Genomic DNA, 21,489 nt, shown 5'->3' with positions numbered 1-21,489 from the left:
AGAAACAAGAGAAACGTTCCACTCCTCCGCGCCGTCTCGTCTCTTCTTTTCGTTTCTATTTCAAACGATAACAAGGCATGTCTAGATTCTTTCTAAACCTCAATCAAGTCATATTATCATTTATTTTTCAGTACATGATCATGTTTATTCAAGCAAAAATCGAGATCCATGTCAAAACTTTTGAAAACAACACATGCAGAATTTTTGATATTCCTTGGCAAGCTTCACGTTTTCCTTGGTTTGTGAGTTTCAGGTGATTGGTTCGACTCCAGGCTCCCAAGGCGACATCAATACACGTAATAGGATGCATTAGGATCAGATTGGTCCGTTCGTTCAAGCCCCTGGTTGCTGGAAATTCAGAAATGGACAGCAACTTCTCATTTGGTCCATTTGAGTTTCGAATTTCAGCTTGTTGGCAAGGAGGGATTGAATTCGATCTTGGCTGCCCTAGGGCTCATAGCCATGGTTGGATCACTGTCCTAGCATGACTAAGACGTGACTAAGTCGCCCTTTTGGTGGCTTGGTCCATGGCTACTCGGTTTTTAATAAAAACATCACAACAGCCCCCTATATCCTTCGGCCCTTCGGTTATTTCAGCATATGCATTTCGGTTTTGGTTGCTTGGTATGGATCTTGGTTGGCCTATGGCCCTTAGCCACGGTTCATACCATGCCCCTAGATGTTTAGATCATGTCATGGTCAATCAAATGGCCACTGGAACGACGCAAGACATCGATCAAAGCTAAACACTACACACGCATGCACGTTGGTTCTCGGTTGGAGTTTCGGTTTTGTTTCTGGTATGGTTCGAATGGTGGCTGGCCAAAAGCCCTTAGCCATGGTTCAAATCATTCCTTAGGATGTTGGTAAGGGTCTCTGATCGGTGGTTCGCGCCCCAATGGCCGATAGACTCGAAACCAACACAAGACTAGCGAGTGCGCAGCTGCTGGAATTTACAGCAAGTTGCTGTGCCGGTTCGGAGGCTCGTTCGAGTTCTCGGTCGGCTTTTAGCCTATGGCCTTGGACTGGACAGTGCCCCATTGAGTTAGGAAGGTCGTGTTTTCGACCGTTCGTGATTCGGATCATTTTTGAGGTCGTACTAGAATTTACGGTGCGATGTGCCAAATTGACTCTCGAAAGAGTGTTTCATGTTTTGGCCTCCATTTCACCTAGATTTCGACCCTATCATTTTAGGAGCATTATTTTATGATTTTCAGCGTATTTTAATCATGACGATATGTCGGTTCAGTGTCGATTCAGGTTGGTTCGGAGTCATGATTAAATACGAAGTCATTAGGCGTCGTAGTCGCATCTTTGGAACGTAAATTGCATAGTTGGTCAAGTTTTATCCATTGCATATTTTCATGGCATATTTAGGTTGCAGCGAGCCTGGGGACGATCCAATCCAATCCAGTTGGTAAAATTACAGGATTTTTCATTATGCCAGTTAAATTATATTACGTGCATGAAAACAGAAAATGATTATTTTTGAGATTTATGCGATATGGCTTGTGGTTCATTCACTATGTGTGAGTGTTATTTTATACGGTCGCCAGTGACCGATCAGTTCAGTATGGTACCACCCGGTCGCCAGTGACCGGCCAGATCAGTTCAGTTTCAGCCTCCCCGATAGCCAGTTACCGATCAGTTTCAGCTTAGTGCAGTGGCCACAGGCGTAAAACATAATCTCAACAGAAAATTTTACCAGTTATTTCAGTACAGGCTCCAAGGCAAACATTTTTACTGTGATTATCAGTTTAGTTATGCACGTATTATAATTGTTCAGTACAGACTATTTTCAGCATGAGTACAGATTATTTTCAGCATGTCTCATGTCATGATATTTTATCCCATGCATATTTTACTTCAGATTTTACGCGTTACCTGCGATATATGCATGCTGAGTCTTTAGGCTCACTAGACTTGATTGTTGTAGGTACTGATGAGGCCAGGGCCGAGGGCGGGGACCAGTGAGCCAGCTTGGGTCGGCAGTAGTGGCACCCGAGGACCTCAGTGCAGCAGTTGTTATTTTATTCCGCAAACATTTTATCAGTCGTTGGATAAATTTTAAAATTGTTATTTTTGGCAACTTTATTTTCTTCTGCTGCAATATTTTGGAAACATTGAACTGATTCATGGCAACTTTATTTTCTTCCGCTGCAATATTTTGGAAACATTGAACTGATTCATCAGTGATTTTATGAATGAGGCCATTTAAGTTCTTTTAAAAAGAAAATTTTTAATTTTCCGCAAATTTTCAAGCAAGAAGTTTTTAGAGGCCTTTACAGCGGGTATATTCCTTAAGCCTTAAATAGTGATTTAAGGATCATTAGGAAGAATTATAAAGCATGTTTAATGATTTTGGATCTGACATGATAATGATTTTAGTATGTTGGCATAGTGTAGGTTCAGACTAGAATTTCTGTCAGATTATTTTAGTGAGGTACATGATGTACTGACTGAAATATCCAAGTGTAGTATACACACTTATATACTGCATATTTATCTAGCATGATGCTTGTTTTACTTCTTTGACATATTATGCACGACATATCACGTTGGGTCTAATATCTTTTGATATATACCTCGTTTGTTGGGGCAGCTCAGCCTTGTTTTGTATTGGGGACAGTTGGGTATCAAGAGCTACAGTCAAGAGCTACAGTGTCCGACGTGACCCGCGGGCTTTGATGACCCTGGACAATGTAGGTCCACGTCTTGATGATGAGTATGAGAGCCAAAACATGCCTAGGGTAGATCAGAGACTACACACTCCAGAAGCCTCTAAGACTGAGCATGAGATTCTTGACTTGATCTTTGATATCCGAGCATATTGCATTTCACATGCATCATATCGGTTTGCATACTTATACATTCTTGTGTTGAGCAATTGTCGACCACGTCATTGTTTTCATCTTGGCCACCCCATTCCATGGGGCAGATCTTAGGTTGGACGGTTCGGATGGCCAGGACAGTGGCTAAAGCAGTTGGGTTTTCGATGGTGATCTCGTGGAAGTTATATTTAGTTTCTCATATTCTCGTGCAAGATTATGATTTTGTTATGATTGTATTAACGTTTAAGACTGAAATTATTGTTTTGTTTTCATTTGAGTTATAAGATGATCAAGTTATTTGGTTTCCGCTTTTTGATTGTTGTCCTCAAGTTTAATTATGCACGCTTATTAGTTTGTTTAGTAGTGACTCGGCAGCAGTGAATTTAGATTGGCCTTTGCATCAACTTGATGTTAAAAATGCGTTTCTCAATGGCGATCTTGAGGAGGAGGTATTTATGAACTTACCACCAGGATTTGAAGGACGACATAGCAGCGACAAAGTATGCAGATTAAATAAGTCCTTGTATTGACCCAAACAGCTGCCAAGAGCATGGTTTGAACGCTTTGGAAAGACAATTATTACCTATGACTTTGTGTAGAGTCAAGCAGATCACACTATATTTTATAAAACATTCAAGATAGTAAATTTGCAATCTTGATAGTTTATGTTGATGACATAATCTTAACCGGTGATGATAAAACAAAATCAGCAGATCTCAAGAAGAGATTTGCTAATGAGTTCCAAATAAAAGATTTGGGAGTTCTTAAATATTTCTTTGGAATGGAGTTTGAAAGATCCAAAGAAGGTATATTTGTTAATCAAAGAAAATACATGCTTGATCTTCTTGGAGAAACGTGTTTACTAGGCTATCAGATGGTTGAGACCCCAATTGATCCTAATATGAAGTTACAAGATGCCAAGGCCGAAAAAGTGAATAATAAAAGGAATGATATCAAAGATTTGTGGGGAAGTTAATTTATTTAACTCACACACGTCCCGATATTACCTTTGCTGATAGAATGATGAGTCGATTCATGCACTCACTAGGAAGAGAACATTTTGAGGTTGTCTACAAGATTTTAAAATATTTGAACGAGACTCCAGGGAGAGGGCTGCTCCAGGGAGAGGGCTGCTATTCAAGAAACATGGACATCTTCAAGTTGAAACTTACACAGATGAAGACTGGGTATGAAGTTTTATAGACGAGATCTACATCTGGTTACTGCTCATTTGTTGATGAAAACATTGTTACGTGGTGGAGTAAAATAACAAAATGCGGTAGCTAGAAGTAGTGCTGAAGCTGAAATCAAAGTTGTGGCACATGGAATCTGCGAGGCAATATGGATAAAAAGAATTATTGAAGAATTGAAGATTTCTCATTCAGCTCCTGTTAAGGTCTATTGTGACAATAAAGCTGCTATTTCTATAGCTCATAATCCAGTACTACGTGATCGGACAAAGCATATAGAACTGGATAAGCATTTCATCAAGATAAAACTCAATGCTGGAATAATAAGCATGCCATATCTTCCCACAGGTGAGCAATTGACTGATGTGTTAACTGAAGGACTGCCGAAGAAACAATTTGATAAACTGACAAACAAGTTGTATCTGGAAGACATCTTCAAAACAGCTTGAGAGGGAGTGCTGGAAATGCATCAATCAACGTTTTTCCCAATTTGTTCGCAATCCTGAAGATATTATAGAATCTTTTCCTTTGTATTTTTAGGTAGTAAATATTGTAAAATGCGGAGTAGAAATCTGTCAAATATTCAACCTTAATTTGTTATCTTTAATATTGTCATTGCTCTCACTATGAGAGGCCCTTGAACTCAATCACAAAAAAAAAAAGAATATTTTTTCTCCTCATATATTTTCCAAGAGTAACCAAAGCAAAGATGATGTGGCACTGGCAGTATGGTTGTGGCTTGAAGAAATTTGTACCTGAGGCATAATTTCTCCCTCAACAACAGATACATAATCTGATATTGCTCTTATGCTGAACAAAACAGCTTCCGCTGGACGCCAATCAAAGTTCTCATCGTTCCCACGACTACTCACTGCCTGTGATGTCAACAAAAATTTTAAAATTTAAAATCACAGATAAAAAAACAGGTTTTAGAGTGGAAAATCTTGCGCAAAGAGATTTGACGATTCATTTACCCCAGACAAAATCTACAAAAGAACTAAAATATAAGCAACTACATCTTCACTCATTCATCAACAAAATGACACAATCAGAATGTGAAGAACAATCAATATTTTTCTCCTCCATCACACCATGCATATCTATACAATAATTTTCAAGACTAGCGAATAAATAATTCACAAAACCAGAATGATTGTTGTAAAATTAACATCAAATATTTACGCAATTGAACTATATGACTGAAAAATTGTGCATGCTATTTTCAATCAAACGGCACCGGCACACAATTTTCTCAACCTGAAAACTGTAACCAAAGGCTCACTTGTGGATGTCATGGATGCTATGCAAAAAAGAGATGGAGGGCTAAAAGACCATTGGGAATAAAGGATTGACTACTCTTATCCCACAAGACTCTTGGTAATCTTAGTTAATAGCATATAACACCAGCAATGTTTTGTATTACTTAGCTAGCAGGTCTACATAATCTCCTACATCCATTTATGGGGGTTCAAAGGTGACACGCTTGTTTCTATGCATTAAATAAATAAGATCTGAAGTAAGGCATCTCTACCAATAATTCATAAGCGTTCCTGTTGTATTTGTACTGTGGGTTAGGAATTCAAGTAACAAGCATGTGAACTGATCGTAAATGTCACTGCCAAGTCCTTTGCTATTACTTGTGAAGAAGAATTTATTTATTAATTCGAGAAATGAATAATTTCTCCAGGATCAATACGTACCTCGATAAGCTTCATGTATAGAATTCTTAGGGTAGCATCCCCACCTAAAACTAGAGCTGCATCGATAAGGACATCAGCAACAGCTGCAAAGATAAAAGATTTTCAGAAATCCATAGGTTGTACCATACCAGAGCCCGAACTGAGATAGAATGTAAAACAAATTGACAACTCGACATAGGAAAACTAGTCAAGTGACAGAAAAGAAGAGGGATAAGATAGTGCCTGAAAGTAAAGTTCAAGGTAAATATCCAGAGACACTAAACATATTTCTGGTGCACTGTAGGAAGCAGAACAAAAAGAGAAATATATCGTCGTTCAGTCAGTAGAGAGACAGAAACTAGGGTTTTCTGAAAAAGCATTCAATCTAGCTACAGCAAAGGAGGCATGGAACTGTGAGTGATTCTTCGCGTTAAAGAATAATGTTCCCCTTTATGAACCTACAATTTCGCATCAGTAAAAAAGAATACCAATTTTGGTAAGGCATTCTTTTGTGTATTTTATTTTTGGTTGTATCTTGACAGTTGAAACATATTGTCCAGACAGCCAGAAAAGTAAAAAGAAGACAGAATAGTTCCTCCATGTATTGATATGCAAACAGAAGATTAGATCTTGCTTGTCTGGTTCAGTGAGTTAATTGTTTATATTGTTCTCTTTCTGTAGTTTCATTTACTCAACTTCAAAAAGCTTTAAGACTACCCAAAGGTCTTAAAAAGGGTTTTCCAGAGGAGGACAATTGGCACATATCTCTTGCCATTTTTCTTCATGCTAACAGTGTATCAGGGAAGAATGTTAAAAGAAGCAATGTGCAGTTTTTGTTATCAGTTTTTATTTCTATATCTGTTGCTTGTTAGCTGAAGAGCTCAGATTTCCTTTCTAAATCCATGAGCTTAGATTGAAAAAAATAAAAAGATATAAAAGAAAGGTAACAGAAAACAAGACTCAAACCAGTGTCATAAAGTTCAGAACGTGCTGGGAAACTTTTAAAAGAAAATAATTATTATTTAATTTCATTAAAATGGACGCTGTACTTAGGCATACAGGCAGCATAACTTATTTAGATGTAGTATCACAGCCACCGGCACAACTACAGCATTGAGAAAATTTGATCCATGTTGGACATTGCATAAGTTTCAACAAAACTGACTGAATATTTTTGTCTTAGCAGTCCAATTAGCTTTAGTTTTAACACAGCACCAACTGAGAAGAAACTGCGTAAGATATGAGGCACAATCCCTAAACACCCCACACTCCTGAAGAAAAGATTGAATCAAGCCAAAAATTGTTTATGTGTTTTTTACATAGTGCATATGAGAACCACAACGTTCGTCACAACTGAAAAGTTATCAAAGGTCACTGACAAGCACGCGAAATTAAAAGCCTTTTAGTTAAAATGTATCCAAATATTTGAAATATCAACAAAAAAGTTTGAGGTATTACAGGTTTGTTATACGCTAATAAATTGTAGAGAGGCCAAACGAGATAAAGCAATGACTCAAGAGCAGTGTTGATCATTCCATCCGCCACAATGATTTATTCTGCATTTTATATTTTCTTTGGTTAACTGTGAATTTCCAATTTGTGACTCCATAACAAAAAATGACACCATTGAAGGAAATGTTGAAATACAAATTAGCAAAGCAACTACAGAGGAATGTACCATATCTAGTCTGCTTAAAATCTTTCTGATCCTCCCTTGAAAGATCCAAATAATCCCGTGGGTACTCGACTTTGATGCTAACCTGTGATAAAAGAAAATTTACTTTCGTTCGTGAGATCTCTTCCATACCATCTATTACCTGGTATACACATTAGCAAACTCGAAAGTTTTACCAAAAATATCTTAGACTAATATGAATTCACCATCTCCTGAAAATATTATTGACAGAGTTTAAACGAAACAACACAACCAAATAAAGCAAACTTAGTCTAGTTAAACTTTTTGGAAGCCATTAAAATGGCAAGAAAATTGATTATGTACTTCATAGAGTATCAAATTAATCTCCTGAGTGCTTCTTCATGTCCTATTTCGAGTCATCACTTTCATTGTCTCCTACACTCCCAAATATGAAGACTCTTGTTCTTCCTAAGAAGGCCGAGATTCGGCAAGTTAATTTTACTGTTATGTCGGCACCTTCATTAATGGGAAAGGTAGTTAAGAACTTAAAAAAAATAGTCCCTAAAGAGGTTAGTGATTTCAGAAGATCACATATCCATTCCATGATTAACCAAGGGTTCGAGGGTCAAATCAGACTTAGAGGAGCTGAAGGCACAAAGGATAAACTGCCTATCTTTGAGAAAACGTACAACAGAAGAAAGTTAAGGAAAATAAATGAGGATAAAGTTGGTTTCGAAAAGGATGTTTTACCAAAATCAAGTATCTTGAACCATGAGGACTTTTTGTTGGGTGGAGGTTGACTTGGAACAGGGAAGAATCAATTTGCACCGACTTAGAAGACGATTTCTCGGAGAAAGAAGATGAATCTTTTGTTTCAAATAACCATGCTTCATGCATTTAAGATTTTTCAGTACATACTGAGGATGAGGTCACAGATTTAAAGTGGTTGTTCTCATCTTCACCTGGTCCTATGCAAAATACCGGTCACTTCAGCAGGAAAATGCGAAACCTTTAGTGGGAGAATTCTTATCTTGTTTTCCTTTTTTTTTTTAGTAGAAACAGTATTATATTAAAATGATGATAAGTTTTACAACAGCGGATAAGAGATCCGCGAGTAAATAGCTATAGTAAAACTAGAACAAAGCTACAACACATCAAGAATCAAGACCAAACATAATTCCAATCCCTGACTAAATCTGAGAGACAGAGATGTTTAAACTCTGGCATTACAACCAACCAACTTGCAACCCTGAATTTGATTGTTTCCCATAATTCGTCCTGCGGCGTTGACTTGTCTTCAAATATCCTTTTGTTTCTTTCCAACCACATGGACCAAAATGTGCAATGAACAATCACCAACCAGAATCTCTCATGTAATCTCCCTGCGTGGCAACTCGGTCGCATTGAAAACATCTCTTTTGCCTCGCAAGGAAAGCTCCACTGAAAGCCCAGCTTTTGCAAGATCTTCTGCCAAATGCCATACGAAAACGAGCAATGCAGTAACAAATGATCCTGATCTTCATCTTTCTCCCGGCAAAGACTACACCAATTCGGGCTTAATGCACATTCCGGCCATCTTTTTTGCACAGACTCACACATCTGTAATTTCCCCAATGCCATCTTATCTTGTTTTCAATCATCATTTCTAAATCATTCTTTCAATTTTCATTCTATTTTTCCCGTTTCCTCCGTTCTAGGGATGTCTAACGGTCTTTTAGGTGAAGGAGGACAACAGAGGATAGATGCTGAGCCGAGCAAAGAGAATTAAATTTCACAGAGGATGAGATGGGGAATAAATTCCAAGATGAGGATAAGGCTTTGGGAGTCCATTCAGATTATAAATGTTGGGAAGTGTTAAGCAGTCAACAGGTGTTTTAAATAGAGAACTAAATAGATTGAAGTGCGGGATAAATTACGAGAAAGGCTTGGTTTCCAAAGATTCAAATGCGTTTTTATAAAGATATGCTCATGGAATATTAGGGGGGGATAGGCAGCAAGAAAGGGGGGATTAATTCGTACTGTAATACGTAAGGAAAAACCGAACATTGCGGTGCTTTTAAAACTCAAGAGAGAGGCGTTGGATAGTAAATTTGTTGCAGGTTTGTGCAAGACTAGATTTCTTGATTGGGTTTTCTTACCGGCGATAAGAAGATCAAGGGGTATTTTAGTGATGTGGGATCCCAGAGTCGTGGTCGTCAGTGATAAATTGATAGGGGAGATTTCGGTCTCGATAGAGATCCAACTTAATGATGATATTAAATGGTGGTTCTCAGCTATTTATGGGTCATGTAAGCCAAGAGAAAGAGAACTATTGAGCTAAAATAGGTGCTCTAGAGGAGATTTTGATGTGGTTAGAACTTTGAGCGAAAATATGAATACCTTATCCACAACTACAAGCATGTCGTATTTCGATAAATTGATCAAGGAGTTGGAACTGCACGATCCACCTTTATTGAAGAAAAGTAATTATGGTCTAACTTCAGGGATATACCAAGTTGTTGTAGGCTAGACAGATGTATGTTCTCAGGGGGTTGGATGGACATCTTTCCCACTTTTAGACGAACGGTGTTACCCAGAATCGCCTCATATCACTTTCCGGTTTTGCTAGATAGTTCTAAGGTTACTTGGGGTCCATCTCCGTTCAGATTCGAGAATGCTTGGTTGACTCATAAAAACTTCAAAGATTCAGTTTCGTCTTGGTGGAATAATGGGGTCAGTCAGAGGTGGGAAAGGTATAAGTTCATTAAGAAACTTAAAGGAATAAAGTTCAGTTCCAAATAGAACAAAGAGGTCTTTGGGGATGTGGATGTGAAATACGCGTAGTTAGAAAAAATTAGACAGTTGGATGAGCAAGAGACGGGAGGAATTTGTCGGATGTTTTTACTGAGGAAAGAAAGGTAATGATAATGAGGTGCGAAATGGAAGAAATGTTGTTTAGAAGGTTTCAAATGAAAAGTCAAAAGGCAAAAGTGAGATGGCTGAGGGAAGGGAACCAGAACTTGAGAAGTTTTTTCATGCCTTACTGAATAATCGAAGGAATAGATCACTAATAGATAAATTGGAACTCGAAGTACAGGTATGTGGTTACGGAGGTTTGTCAGATGGAAGATTATATAATCAGTTTTTTCAGGAATCTATAAGAAACTGGATGGTGAAGGGGGGTTCGACGGGCTAGAGTGGAGCCTTATAGGTAGGGTGGATGCAGAGGAGTTTGAGATTCCGTTTTCAGATGAGGAGATTAAAAAAACGGTGTTTGATACCAACGGATCGAAGGCTCCAGGGCTGGATGGGTTTACATTGGCTTTTTATCAAAGTTGTTAAGATACAATCAAAGAAGGTTTAGTGAAGGTGTTTAACGAATTCTTTGAAGGAGGCATGGTCTATGGGATTACCAATTAGACTTAAATTTGTCTAATCCCTAAGAAACAAGATGCGGTCAAGGCAAAGGACTTTAGGCCAATCAGTATGATAACGAGTTTGTATAAGATTTTGGCTAAAGTCTTAACGAATAGGTTGAAGAAAGTTTTGAGCGAAACGATAGCTAAAAATCAATGTGCATTTATACAAGGGAGACAAATTCTATATTGTTGTCTTATAGCTAATGAAATACTCGATGAGTGTAGACTAAAGAAGAAGAAAGGGTTGGTGTTCAAAGTTTATTTGGAAAAAGTGTATGATAATGTGGATTGGAGATTTTTGGATTTCGTGCTACAAAAGAAAGGTTTTGGTGATAGATGGAGAAAGTGGATAAATGGTTGCGTATCGAAAATCTCTTTTTCTATATTTATTAATGAAAGGCGACAAGGTAAAATAAAAGGGGTGAGAGGTCTTACACAAAAAGCACTTTCCTATTTAATCTTGTGATTGATGGATTGGGGCTGTTGGTGGATACGGCTAAGACTGCGAATGAAGTCAGGAGGTTAGAAGTTGGTATAGATAAAATAGAGATGTTTCACATTCAATTTGCGGATGACACTTTGTTTTTTGTTAAATCTGAGAGACATTAGCGTTGTTTTTGGTGGAGATACTTAACTCTTTTAGCCAGAAGTTGGGACTGAAGATTAAATTGGACAAGAGTGTTTTGTTGGGATTAAATTGTTCGGAAATGGTAGTGGAAGGGTTGGCTTCAGAGATCGGGTGTAAAAATGAGGAGTGGCCAATTAAATATCTGGGGGTACAGTTGGGAGGTAATACTCGGAATTATGGCTTTTGGAACCCATGCTATCTAAGATGTCAAAGAAATAAGCAAGCGACTTGATAGCGAAAGTGTTGAGTGCGATGCCAACGTATTTCATGTCTCTATTTAAAGTACCATTAGGTGTGGCAAATGGTATGGAAAATATTATGAGGGATTTTCTGTGGAACGTAGCCGATGGGGAGGTACATTGTCATTTGGTTGCTTGAGATGTTTGCAAACCAAACGATTGAGGGATTGGGAATGGGGGGCATTTGCTTGAGGAATAAGACACTTTTAGAGAAATGGTGATGGAAATGTTCCGTGGAAAGGGAACCTTTGTGGAAAAAAAATATCAAGATGTATTGCAAGATAATGGTTGGGACGTGGGGTTGGCAAGGAATAAGACTTTTAGAAAATCGTGCAAATTTATCTCTCGATCTTACCAGACTTTCATCTTTTAGTTAGGGCGGTGTTCAAAGAGAGGAATATAATTCGCTTTTGGGAGGATACTTGGTGGGGGATTTCGTCGTTAAAAGATCTTTTCCATCTCTACTCCAAATCTCCTCGAGTCAAACAAAAATATTAGAAGTTTCATTAATGAGGTGGACCTTCCGGTTAATTCCAGCTATCCCTGGGATCTGCGCTTCAGCCAGGCTTTGAATGAGGTTGAAATTGATGAGTTGAGTACTTTGTTGGGGTTTTTAGAAAATATTCATTTGGAGTTGGTTGGGTAGGGCAGATTTAGGGTTTGGTTGGGGGACTCTTTAGGATCTTTTGTGTCAGATCTTTTTATGAATCTTTTTTTAGTCACTAATTTTCTTAATTTCCCTTATTTTTATAATATCTGGAGAGAACATATCTCACATAATGTTCAGGTTTTCTCGTGGACTGTGTCTTTGAGAAAATTGCCGACTTGCGATTCTTAGCAAAAAAGATGGCCTAACTGTGCCAGTAAGTCTGAACTGGTATACACTTTGCCGGAACAAAGAGAAGAATCAAGATTACCTACTTTTGCATTGTTCGTTCACGAGTGGAATTTGGAACAGAGTATTGCAGGAATTGGGTATGGAGTGGATATTTCCAAGAGCGGCGCATGATATGTTTCTTTTGGACCCGGGATTGCCTAACGGATGGAAATGTCGGACCTTTTGGAATGGGCTAGTTCATTGCTTATTTTGGTCAATCTGATTAAAGCCGAACAAAAGAATTTTCAACGATAGAGCAGAGTCTATAGACATGGTTTGGGAAAAGTTCAGATTTAAGGTTGCTAGTTGGACGAGAAAGCTTGCAGAGTTTAATCATTTCTCTATCTCAGCTCTAGTCAGGGATTGAAAATTTTTATGTTATTGACGATAGTGCAGCCTTTCATGTATTGTACTTTTGCGGATATCTTATTAATCTCCCTCTACTCTGTTTTCCTATTTTAATACAATTCGTTTCATATAAAAAATATATTTAGGAAATTATTTCATGCCAAACAAAGAAAAATAGGAGCACCAAAAAGTTTCAGAAGGCACTTGGACAATGATGACATCATGCTCTTAAACTTTTGGAAATGACTTACTGCAACTTTTGATTATAAAATAATTCTTCTTAAGAGAGCATTTCGAGGACTGGATGTTTTCATAGATGATGGAAGAGATTCAGCTTGAAACCAAGAATTGCACATTAAATCAACACAGAGGAGAAAAGCCTCACCAAGGAGACAAGTGAGTCATATGATGACTGGAAAACCTGCAACCGACGGGCTCTCTCAGCTTCAACAGATGCTTCGCTTCCATAGGCTGCATAAGAATTCCTGATTCAATAGAATAGTCAAAGTCAACAGCTTATTCAAGCATTCCTACTTAATGACAATTCAATATAATTTCACCTCTCAATTAATATAATTTGGAGATTGTGCCAGAAATTAAAGGTCATGGAAGCAATGTCAAATTCTGGATGTGAAGCAACTCCAAGTAATGCTTGCACAATCATCATTGATTCGTCAGAACCTGAAGATAAAAAGTCATTTTCATAAGGCAATCTTGTCAGTGAAAACACCATAAGAATTTGCATAAATCAGGCGCATGTGCAGATGTGCTTGTGCGTGCACAGTGCATATGTATGTGAAGATAAAATCATTAATATGCTGGAGAGGGTGAGTGTGATGTGAAGGAGAGATGCATTTTAATATAAATGATTCATTAAGAACATTCCCCTTGAATGGATCCAACATAAAAGCAACAAAGTGAAGAATCATGTATCAAGCGACAACTTATATACCGGTTGCAATCAATTCAACATACGCATCTCCCATGTCAGCAAAGAGGCGAGCAATGGCCTTCACATCCTCCTCATCCTGAAAGAAGCAGTAAACAAGTATCGAACATAAAAGACAATAACGCAGCTCGGCAAACTTAGCTCAACAAGAAACTCAAGGCAAAAACGGTGTAAGTTTCAACAGAAACAAACAGTGTCCCTCCCATATATCTTTAGAAAAATAGGACCACAATTGCACAATTAATCTCTGCTGCCACTGCAGCAGCTTGTAGCTGAATTATTATTTGAATTCCACCAGCTGCAGCAAATGCTCCCAACATGACCACCCTGTGTGGCGTACACCAATCAAACTGGTCTAATCTCTTTAGTTTGAATGCTAAGCTGCAGTTTGCTAGCAACGGCCTTTAATTATAGTCTACATCCCAATTTTGCAGAAAGACACAACCACATCCCATAAACTAGAGGTTGAAAGTGCATTTAATTATGCCAACTCCGCCATTTGCAAAGAAAAAATTGAATATCGGATTAAGCCACCACAAGATGTTATTGTTCAATATGGAGGGTGGATGAGTGAGGAAACAGAGAGTTAATCTTCAGCTACTTTGGTGTAAGTAACACCAAATTCTATAAGCAGGACTCGTAGAATAGGAATTGTATAAGAATAAAAAAAGGAGTGCCAGCCATGAAGTAAAATTCAACAAATTTAATATAGCCACGTAAGTTTTCAAGCTGTGAGTACACTGATGTTCAAATAAGCAAATGAAACAATCTACGTTGCAACACCATGCTAAACTGCCAAAAACATTTTAATCTTTCAGGGTCTGAGAATACAACTAATAAAGCATATAAATATAAGAAATCATCTTTGACAGTAAAAACATTTTAAAAACAGGAGAAACAGCATAGGACCCTGCTTATACATGTACCTTAGAAGGATCTCTAAGCTGTGCTTTCAGACTCATAATTTGCGGAACAATTAGTTGAATTAAGGGCATCTGGGAGGCAACCCCATCAAAGTTTCTTGATGCCGAATAGTGTATCAATTCAGAGATTACTGCAAAAAAAAGTAAGGATTTAGAGATACATTGTGATTATCTTTTTCCAAATGTAACAAATAATAGTGAGAAAAACTTGACTGGAGGATTTTCTCTATGAATGTGAGTGTTTATGTGCGTGTGAGAGAGATAGAGAGTGTGTGTGTGTCAGAGAGAGAGCATTAGCATGTTGCTAATCCTCTTCAACATACCATTGACAGAAGCCTCAGAGAGTATATCACTATTCAAGCTCGAAAGAGCTGTAAGCACTAATGGGTGTGAAGCAAGGGCTGAAGCCGGAATCCTGAAACAAATAACTAACATTAGAAAATCATCCAACTAGTCGAAAAATAATCAAAACTTAAAAAGGAAAATGAAAAGTGAAAACATATCTGTAAAATGACATTTGATATAATTTACATTACCTCTTCAAGATGCAAGAGTTTTATGACTCTAAAGGAAGTATAAGACTTCCTCGTTGAATTCAAGAAAACAATGAAAGTGGATACATGAAGTACAAGTTTGGAAAAAAATGCCACACAATTTGGAGGATGAAGATTGAAGACCACAACTTTTGACTTGTCTTTTGAGTTGCCAGTTTGTTACTTCACTAATAAATAAATGGATGGGCTATCCAAGCATTCTTACAAGGTCATATAAAATCCCCTTTCAAATACTGAATTTCAGGTCTTATCAATAGGACAAAAACCAATTTCAGTAATTACTAATACGAGTCAAATTATCATAAGAGCCAGACATCATAAAAATATAGGTTCAATAGAGCAAGCCAGTAAAATAAATTAATCCAAGGGAAAAGTAAGATATACTAACACAGAACCAGATGTTAATGCTAGCAACTAACTCACCAAAGCAAATAAATAACAGAAAATGCAAGAAACATAGAGGCCTTAACCGCCACACAATATATCTACTACATCATATTTTTCCTCAATCCAAGAAAAGGGTAAACAGATCAATATTTTAAAAGAGAGGAAGTTCAATGAAAAATTGCTAAATGATGAAACAAAAACAAGAACTGAAAGAAAGACAGAATACCTATGCCTCAGTCGTAGCCAAGAAGCAAAAGCCTCAAGAACCTGATAAATTGCAGATGGATTAAAAAGGTCCAAATAAGACCTTCTAATCAAAGTATGTAAAAACCCCCAGCAAGTTTGAGAAAATATAGAAGAACGAAGTCTTCAAAATAAAGTAAATAAGAATTAAACAAATTCTATCTTTCAGTAAAATTCAATAAATAGAGTAAATACTTTATAGAAACATAATTGTTGAAGTATAACCAGCATCAAAAAATCAATATTGAAAATTTATGCAATTGCAAGTATACATGGGCTTGGAAATCAAATAACAATGCAATTGCGATAAAAATGAACAGGAATACTCAGTACATTAGAAGCTCCCTATCAGAAATTAAAATGCTGGCATTATCACAGGGCGGTTACAAACTCAGTCAAGCAGTCAATTTCTGCAAAAGACCTCAGTAGTACTGTCAATATAAAAGTATAGACAAATGGTTCTGTATGTCAAATGCGGATAGAAATGGATGGAGGAAAGAGAATGAAAAATGTATGCCGCTACAGGTCTTCAGCCATGACTTTCATCAAACCTCATCGTATAGCTATGGGTCTAAATTATCTATCCAACAAAAATATAAAGTGCACGTAATGAAACACCAAAGCTCTAGTTTATGTCAAGTAAAGGATGAACTCATCAAAACATAAAACAAAAAGTCCGGGAAGAACATGAAATTGGTTCAAGACAGTAAATTTATGCACTGATGCGTCAGTAAACCAGAAAGAAAACCTCTCGGTGTTCTTAAAATCTGCCTACGGGAACGGAGAATTTCACAAGAAAACATTGTTTATACTTGTCATACATTTACAAGGAACATCTGATCTAAATGGCAACAAAGAATGGACTCAAAGAGATCAAAAGTACCAAACACGTACCTCCTCTGTTAAATCATTAATGCTCAAGCAAGCGGTTAAGATGTTCAGAACTATCTCCATCCCAGAAGCTAGTTCATCTTCGAAATTTCGCCGTCTGTCAGGGCGTACGGATATTTTATAGTTGAATACTTCCTGAATCAAATTGAAAAAAAGTTATTCATTCCATAGTGTTTTGAAATGAACTTAAAAACATCAACCTCAAAATTTTTAAACAAGAACGGACCCAACCAAGCTTCATAGTACATCTCGAACTAGGACAAAAAAAAAAGCCAATTCAAGCTCGACCATGAGAAAATTCAAGACCCACTTTTGACACAAAAATAAAATAGAATATCTTCAACGAGATTTTTATTTTTCAATAACATGCAACACTTTTTGAAGTTCTATATAGAAAAAAAAATGATATTCTTAGTAGTTATATTTAGCAATGGGGTTATAAAATTATGATTTGCCACCCTAATGCCGACTCAAAAGCTCATCACAAAGAGCAGAACCCTACTGGATAAAAAACACAGCATGGGTGTGTGTGTGTGTGAGAGAGAGAGAGAGTGTCCATGTGTCACTGTTTCTAAAATCGAAGATCGTTGTACCTCGGGCAAGACTCTGAGAAGTTCCAAAAAACTTGGTAAACACTCTGGGTGAACATTCATTTCATCTCTTATCCAATTTATGATACCGCCATCTCCCCACTCCTTCGCAGGCACATGAACAGCCAAACCAGCCACAGCAAGGCTAATCTATAATATTATATTTAGCACAATATCCTCGTTAAAATCTAAGGATATCACAAAAACAATCGACAATATGAACTCAAATCAATTTCTAGTTTTACCTGAGTCCTGACTTTAGGTGGTCCTTTGTGAAATGATTTTAGTAAGGTCTGCATCAAAAATAGAGTACGAATAAAGCCCAGATTGCTGTATCTTAATAAAATTCTCAACACAGAAAACAATGCCACCGTCCCCACATTTTCAGAGATATCAGCAGAGAGAATGTCTAGACATGAGCATCTAATACAAAGTGTGCATACATTTTCCCCAAATGTACCCAAGAGTTTCGGTGTAACAAGAAAATGGCGGTGTCATTTTCACAGAGAAATATGTCGCAAACCACAATACATAACAGAATGTACAAATACATATTCCATATGCAAGCGAGAATCTTTTAACATATGGCATCTTGAAGGAGAATTTATCCTTAATAGTTAACTACAAATATAATCATCAAATGGCAATGGACACACTCGCTGTCGCGCATATATTAATCCCATCGAAGATCGAGTGACTTTACAAATTATTACACGACATTCTCAAACACAGAATCATAGAACTACCCAACTGATGCCGCAGTTTTAGAAAAGCATAGCAAATATCAAATAAAAAATTGTACCATGTCACATCAAGAAATTAATTCTACACAAGCTAAGAATCCCTTACATTTAAAGAAACCCGTAGTGGACGAAAAGCTTCAGAAGGTAACTCCTCAAAATCTCGTTGTACCTATTTACACCATGAAAAAATGCTAAGCGGCATCATGATATATCATCATAGATATTAGAAAAAGTAAAATGTGTTGGACATTACAATTTTATTCCAAAAGAAAATGAGAGATTAGAAGCATCACCTTGCTTCTGAGAGTTTGAGAGCAGAATATTGAAGTTTCAAGATTACTATCAGTATCATGAAGCAAATTGTCAGCAACCTACTAAAATGAGCAACCAATTAGGTTTTTTTATGGAAGTGACAATATATACTAGGAAAGATATTCAAATGGACAGGAAAAAACGAAACATACTAGTATAGAGAAATTTCCCTCTCAAAAATGTCCCAAGTAACTCAAACAAACATAGCAAGAGAGGGTAGGGGAAATTATCGAAATTCTTTATTACCACTCCTCTCCACATTCAACAACATTTTTCAGAGATTTTTATCAACAGAAATGTGGAAGAAAAAGGCACACAACCTAAATAGTTCATTCACAGAAAAAATTAATTTAGAATAGATTGTGTTCTGAAAGAGAAAGCGAAACAAATAAAAACTATGAAGAATATTAAGTTATTAACTGATTTTGACAGGGTAAAATGTGTTTAATGCTGCATGAATGATGTTGCTTATAAAAGAAAAGGCAAGGCATGAAAACAAAACAACATTAAACTAGCAAACAATATAACACATCAATTCACAACTTCTTAAAAAATATTGACAGGAAGGATTAAATCTCACAAGGTATAACAGTTACATCGAACAAGGAATTCCTCTCAGACTTGAAGGTTTACAGTTAACACAGCAAAGAAAGTATTATATAAATAAATAAATAAATAAATTTAAACGAATTGATGTATAATATGGATATGAATAGGACACCGAAAAGGGTGATAGACGTTATGACCAGTGCTCAACTAGGACCTTGACAAGAATCAGGAAAAGTCTATACTCATTGAAAAAAACAGCTAAAGTTTCGTTCCAAGTGTTAGGGGGAACTAAATTAAGCATTTTTTCTATGAGCTAAAATGCATGTGTTAAATGGTTATCAAAACTTGTTGGTTCCAATGAAAAACGCATTCTTAGTCAGCTGCTCTTTAAAATCTATTTGCTTTAACACAACATAAACTGCAGAAATGTTGAGGTAAAATATACCTCGAATAAGTATCAAGCAACTCTCATAGATACAACAAAATTCATCAAAAGGAATAAATTATGAAGTATAGATCAGGGAGTCTTGGTAAACAACAATAGAAGAAAAGAATACAAAAGAACGTCAATAAAACATCTCTTTACCAATGAACGTTCAAAAGCTAACCAGTAAAGAATCTCACATAATGTTTACTAATGGGCTCTTCATAAAGATCTGTAGTCTAAAATCCACAACTAAAACTTTACTAATGGGGCGTATTTGCCACAAGAGCTTCTAACATGGCAACCCTGGCTTTTCAAAATTCTGGAATAGATCCAAATCCCAAGACCCAAATATCAAAGCCCTTTCGGCACAAGTATGCAGTGGCAGAAATAGAGAAGAAGGGCGACGCGATATCACGTTGAGAGGCTTCAGCAGAAAGAGAAAGAAAGAGACGACAAATGTATATTGGAATTTAAAAGCCCAGCCCAATATATGTTAAAGTATTTTTCTTTTAGTCCTTAGCAATTTTAATTTTTTTAATTAACCCATAAAACTTCTAAAAATTTACAATTTTGCCCAAACGTATCCGAAAAACGTATCCACGCCGTATCCATGGCGTGTCCTCGCCGTGTCCAAAACGTATCCGACTGGTCAACCCTGAACAAAGTCAACGACACGGATTTTGGGGTATCCGACACGCGTATCCGCGTATCGTATCCGTATCCGTGTCGTATCCGTATCCGATACTTCAAAAAAAAAATTTCAAGGTATCCGTGCTACATAGCAAGTATCAAAGCCCTTTCGGCATACCAGAACAAGGGTCTTAAGCCTCTTTAACTTCTCTACAAACACAACATCTTCCTGGTCAAACTAGAAAGATAACGACAAAGGAAAAATAGTAAAATACATAAGCTGAATAGCTGATAACTTATTTTGAAAAGTACAAAGCCTGCAAATTTTTAAGACCGTTGAATATAGTGCCCACAGCATGTAGGATGAACTACGTGGCAAAATTACGACCGTGGAACATTGAGGACCCAATTTTAACATTACAAGAACACGATCATATGCAAAAATACACACAGGGTGCATACGAGAAGCCAACAAATTCATCTTCAAAATTTATGTGAGTGCTCCATGCTTGATGAAAAGAAACTGCTGCAGCCATACTGAATGAACCATTACATATGAATAGTGTTAATCACAACCATTATCTACTTCTCCAAAATGCCAAAACATTCCAGTAAGTTCTCCCCTTCGCTTCAACGCCAGCAGAACCAACTAAACATCTTATCTTTCTAATAAAATCATTAATTATGAAATTAACTAGCAAGTGAAGAACTTAACACTAAAACAAAACCATTCAGTTCAACACAACCTAAAAGCACAAACGATTCCCCAACAGATTCACCAAACAAATTAACCACGAACACTTCCACCTCATCCACATCAAACTCAAAACACATACTTAAATAGCTGAATAAAATGTCAATCCCTCGTCACATCCATGCCACACAAGGGAAACAAATAAATCTGAAAAAAAAAAAAAAAAATAGCCCAATTGAAAAATCACCTGCCAAGCATCAAGCGTACGCTGGAAATCTTGGAGCCAGCGATCCGCCTGCATTCGAACGGCGTCGTCTGGGTGATGGTACAGCGCGTTTAGGGCTTCTTTCACCGTGTTTTGCAGCTCCATACTTGTCCCCGACTCTTCCAATTGAATAATAGAGCCGATAGATACAGGAAACTTCGAAGTTATATAGAAATTGAGCAACGATTGTATAGAGTTTACAGTATTGCGAATGGATCAATGCTTGAGGTGAAAGCTGCGCTGCGTATTATATTTTTGAACCAGCTTTAGAATTATTTTTCCTCTGGGAAGGAAGAGGACAGGATACTTTAAATTGACCGGATTTTTTTATTTTTACTTTTTGTATTTATTTATTGCTGTTAATCTGTTATCATATGTTCTGGAATTTTTTGTGTATATCGTAGATGTTGCGAGACTTGGTAATATTATATATAATATATTACAATACCTTATGCATCGGAGACCCATTTTCGACTCGACTTATAAAAAAACTCATATTTTTTAAA

At 37.0% G+C, this 21,489-nt stretch overlaps 1 protein-coding gene across 2 annotated transcripts in view; it reads right to left on the bottom strand.

Moving 5' to 3' along the window:
• The window catches only part of LOC140822858 (transportin MOS14), a 37,585-nt gene extending 16,314 nt beyond the window's left edge, over nucleotides 1-21,271 (bottom strand). The window contains exons 1-15 of one of the 2 annotated variants that reach the window (XM_073183775.1): nucleotides 20,966-21,271; nucleotides 18,400-18,477; nucleotides 18,213-18,275; nucleotides 17,609-17,656; nucleotides 17,367-17,513; nucleotides 16,777-16,908; nucleotides 15,866-15,906; nucleotides 15,022-15,113; nucleotides 14,702-14,829; nucleotides 13,779-13,854; nucleotides 13,387-13,507; nucleotides 13,212-13,311; nucleotides 7,379-7,460; nucleotides 5,722-5,804; nucleotides 4,777-4,896 (exon numbers count right to left, since the gene is read on the bottom strand). In XM_073183775.1, coding sequence (XP_073039876.1) covers nucleotides 4,777-4,896; nucleotides 5,722-5,804; nucleotides 7,379-7,460; nucleotides 13,212-13,311; nucleotides 13,387-13,507; nucleotides 13,779-13,854; nucleotides 14,702-14,829; nucleotides 15,022-15,113; nucleotides 15,866-15,906; nucleotides 16,777-16,908; nucleotides 17,367-17,513; nucleotides 17,609-17,656; nucleotides 18,213-18,275; nucleotides 18,400-18,477; nucleotides 20,966-21,088 — 1,434 coding nt within the window. In that variant the 5' untranslated portion in view covers nucleotides 21,089-21,271. Of the gene's footprint in view, nucleotides 1-4,776; nucleotides 4,897-5,721; nucleotides 5,805-7,378; nucleotides 7,461-13,211; nucleotides 13,312-13,386; nucleotides 13,508-13,778; nucleotides 13,855-14,701; nucleotides 14,830-15,021; nucleotides 15,114-15,865; nucleotides 15,907-16,776; nucleotides 16,909-17,366; nucleotides 17,514-17,608; nucleotides 17,657-18,212; nucleotides 18,276-18,399; nucleotides 18,481-20,965 lie in introns of both variants that reach the window. The other variant, XM_073183776.1, reaches the window with a different exon arrangement.
• Between the last annotated feature and the right edge of the window lie 218 nt (nucleotides 21,272-21,489).

The sequence above is a fragment of the Primulina eburnea genome, chromosome 2 (assembly GCF_022965805.1).
Source record: "Primulina eburnea isolate SZY01 chromosome 2, ASM2296580v1, whole genome shotgun sequence".
NCBI classification, from domain to species: domain Eukaryota; kingdom Viridiplantae; phylum Streptophyta; class Magnoliopsida; order Lamiales; family Gesneriaceae; genus Primulina; species Primulina eburnea.
Note: the sequence above shows the minus strand (reverse complement) of the source record. Positions and strands in the feature narration are given on the sequence as shown.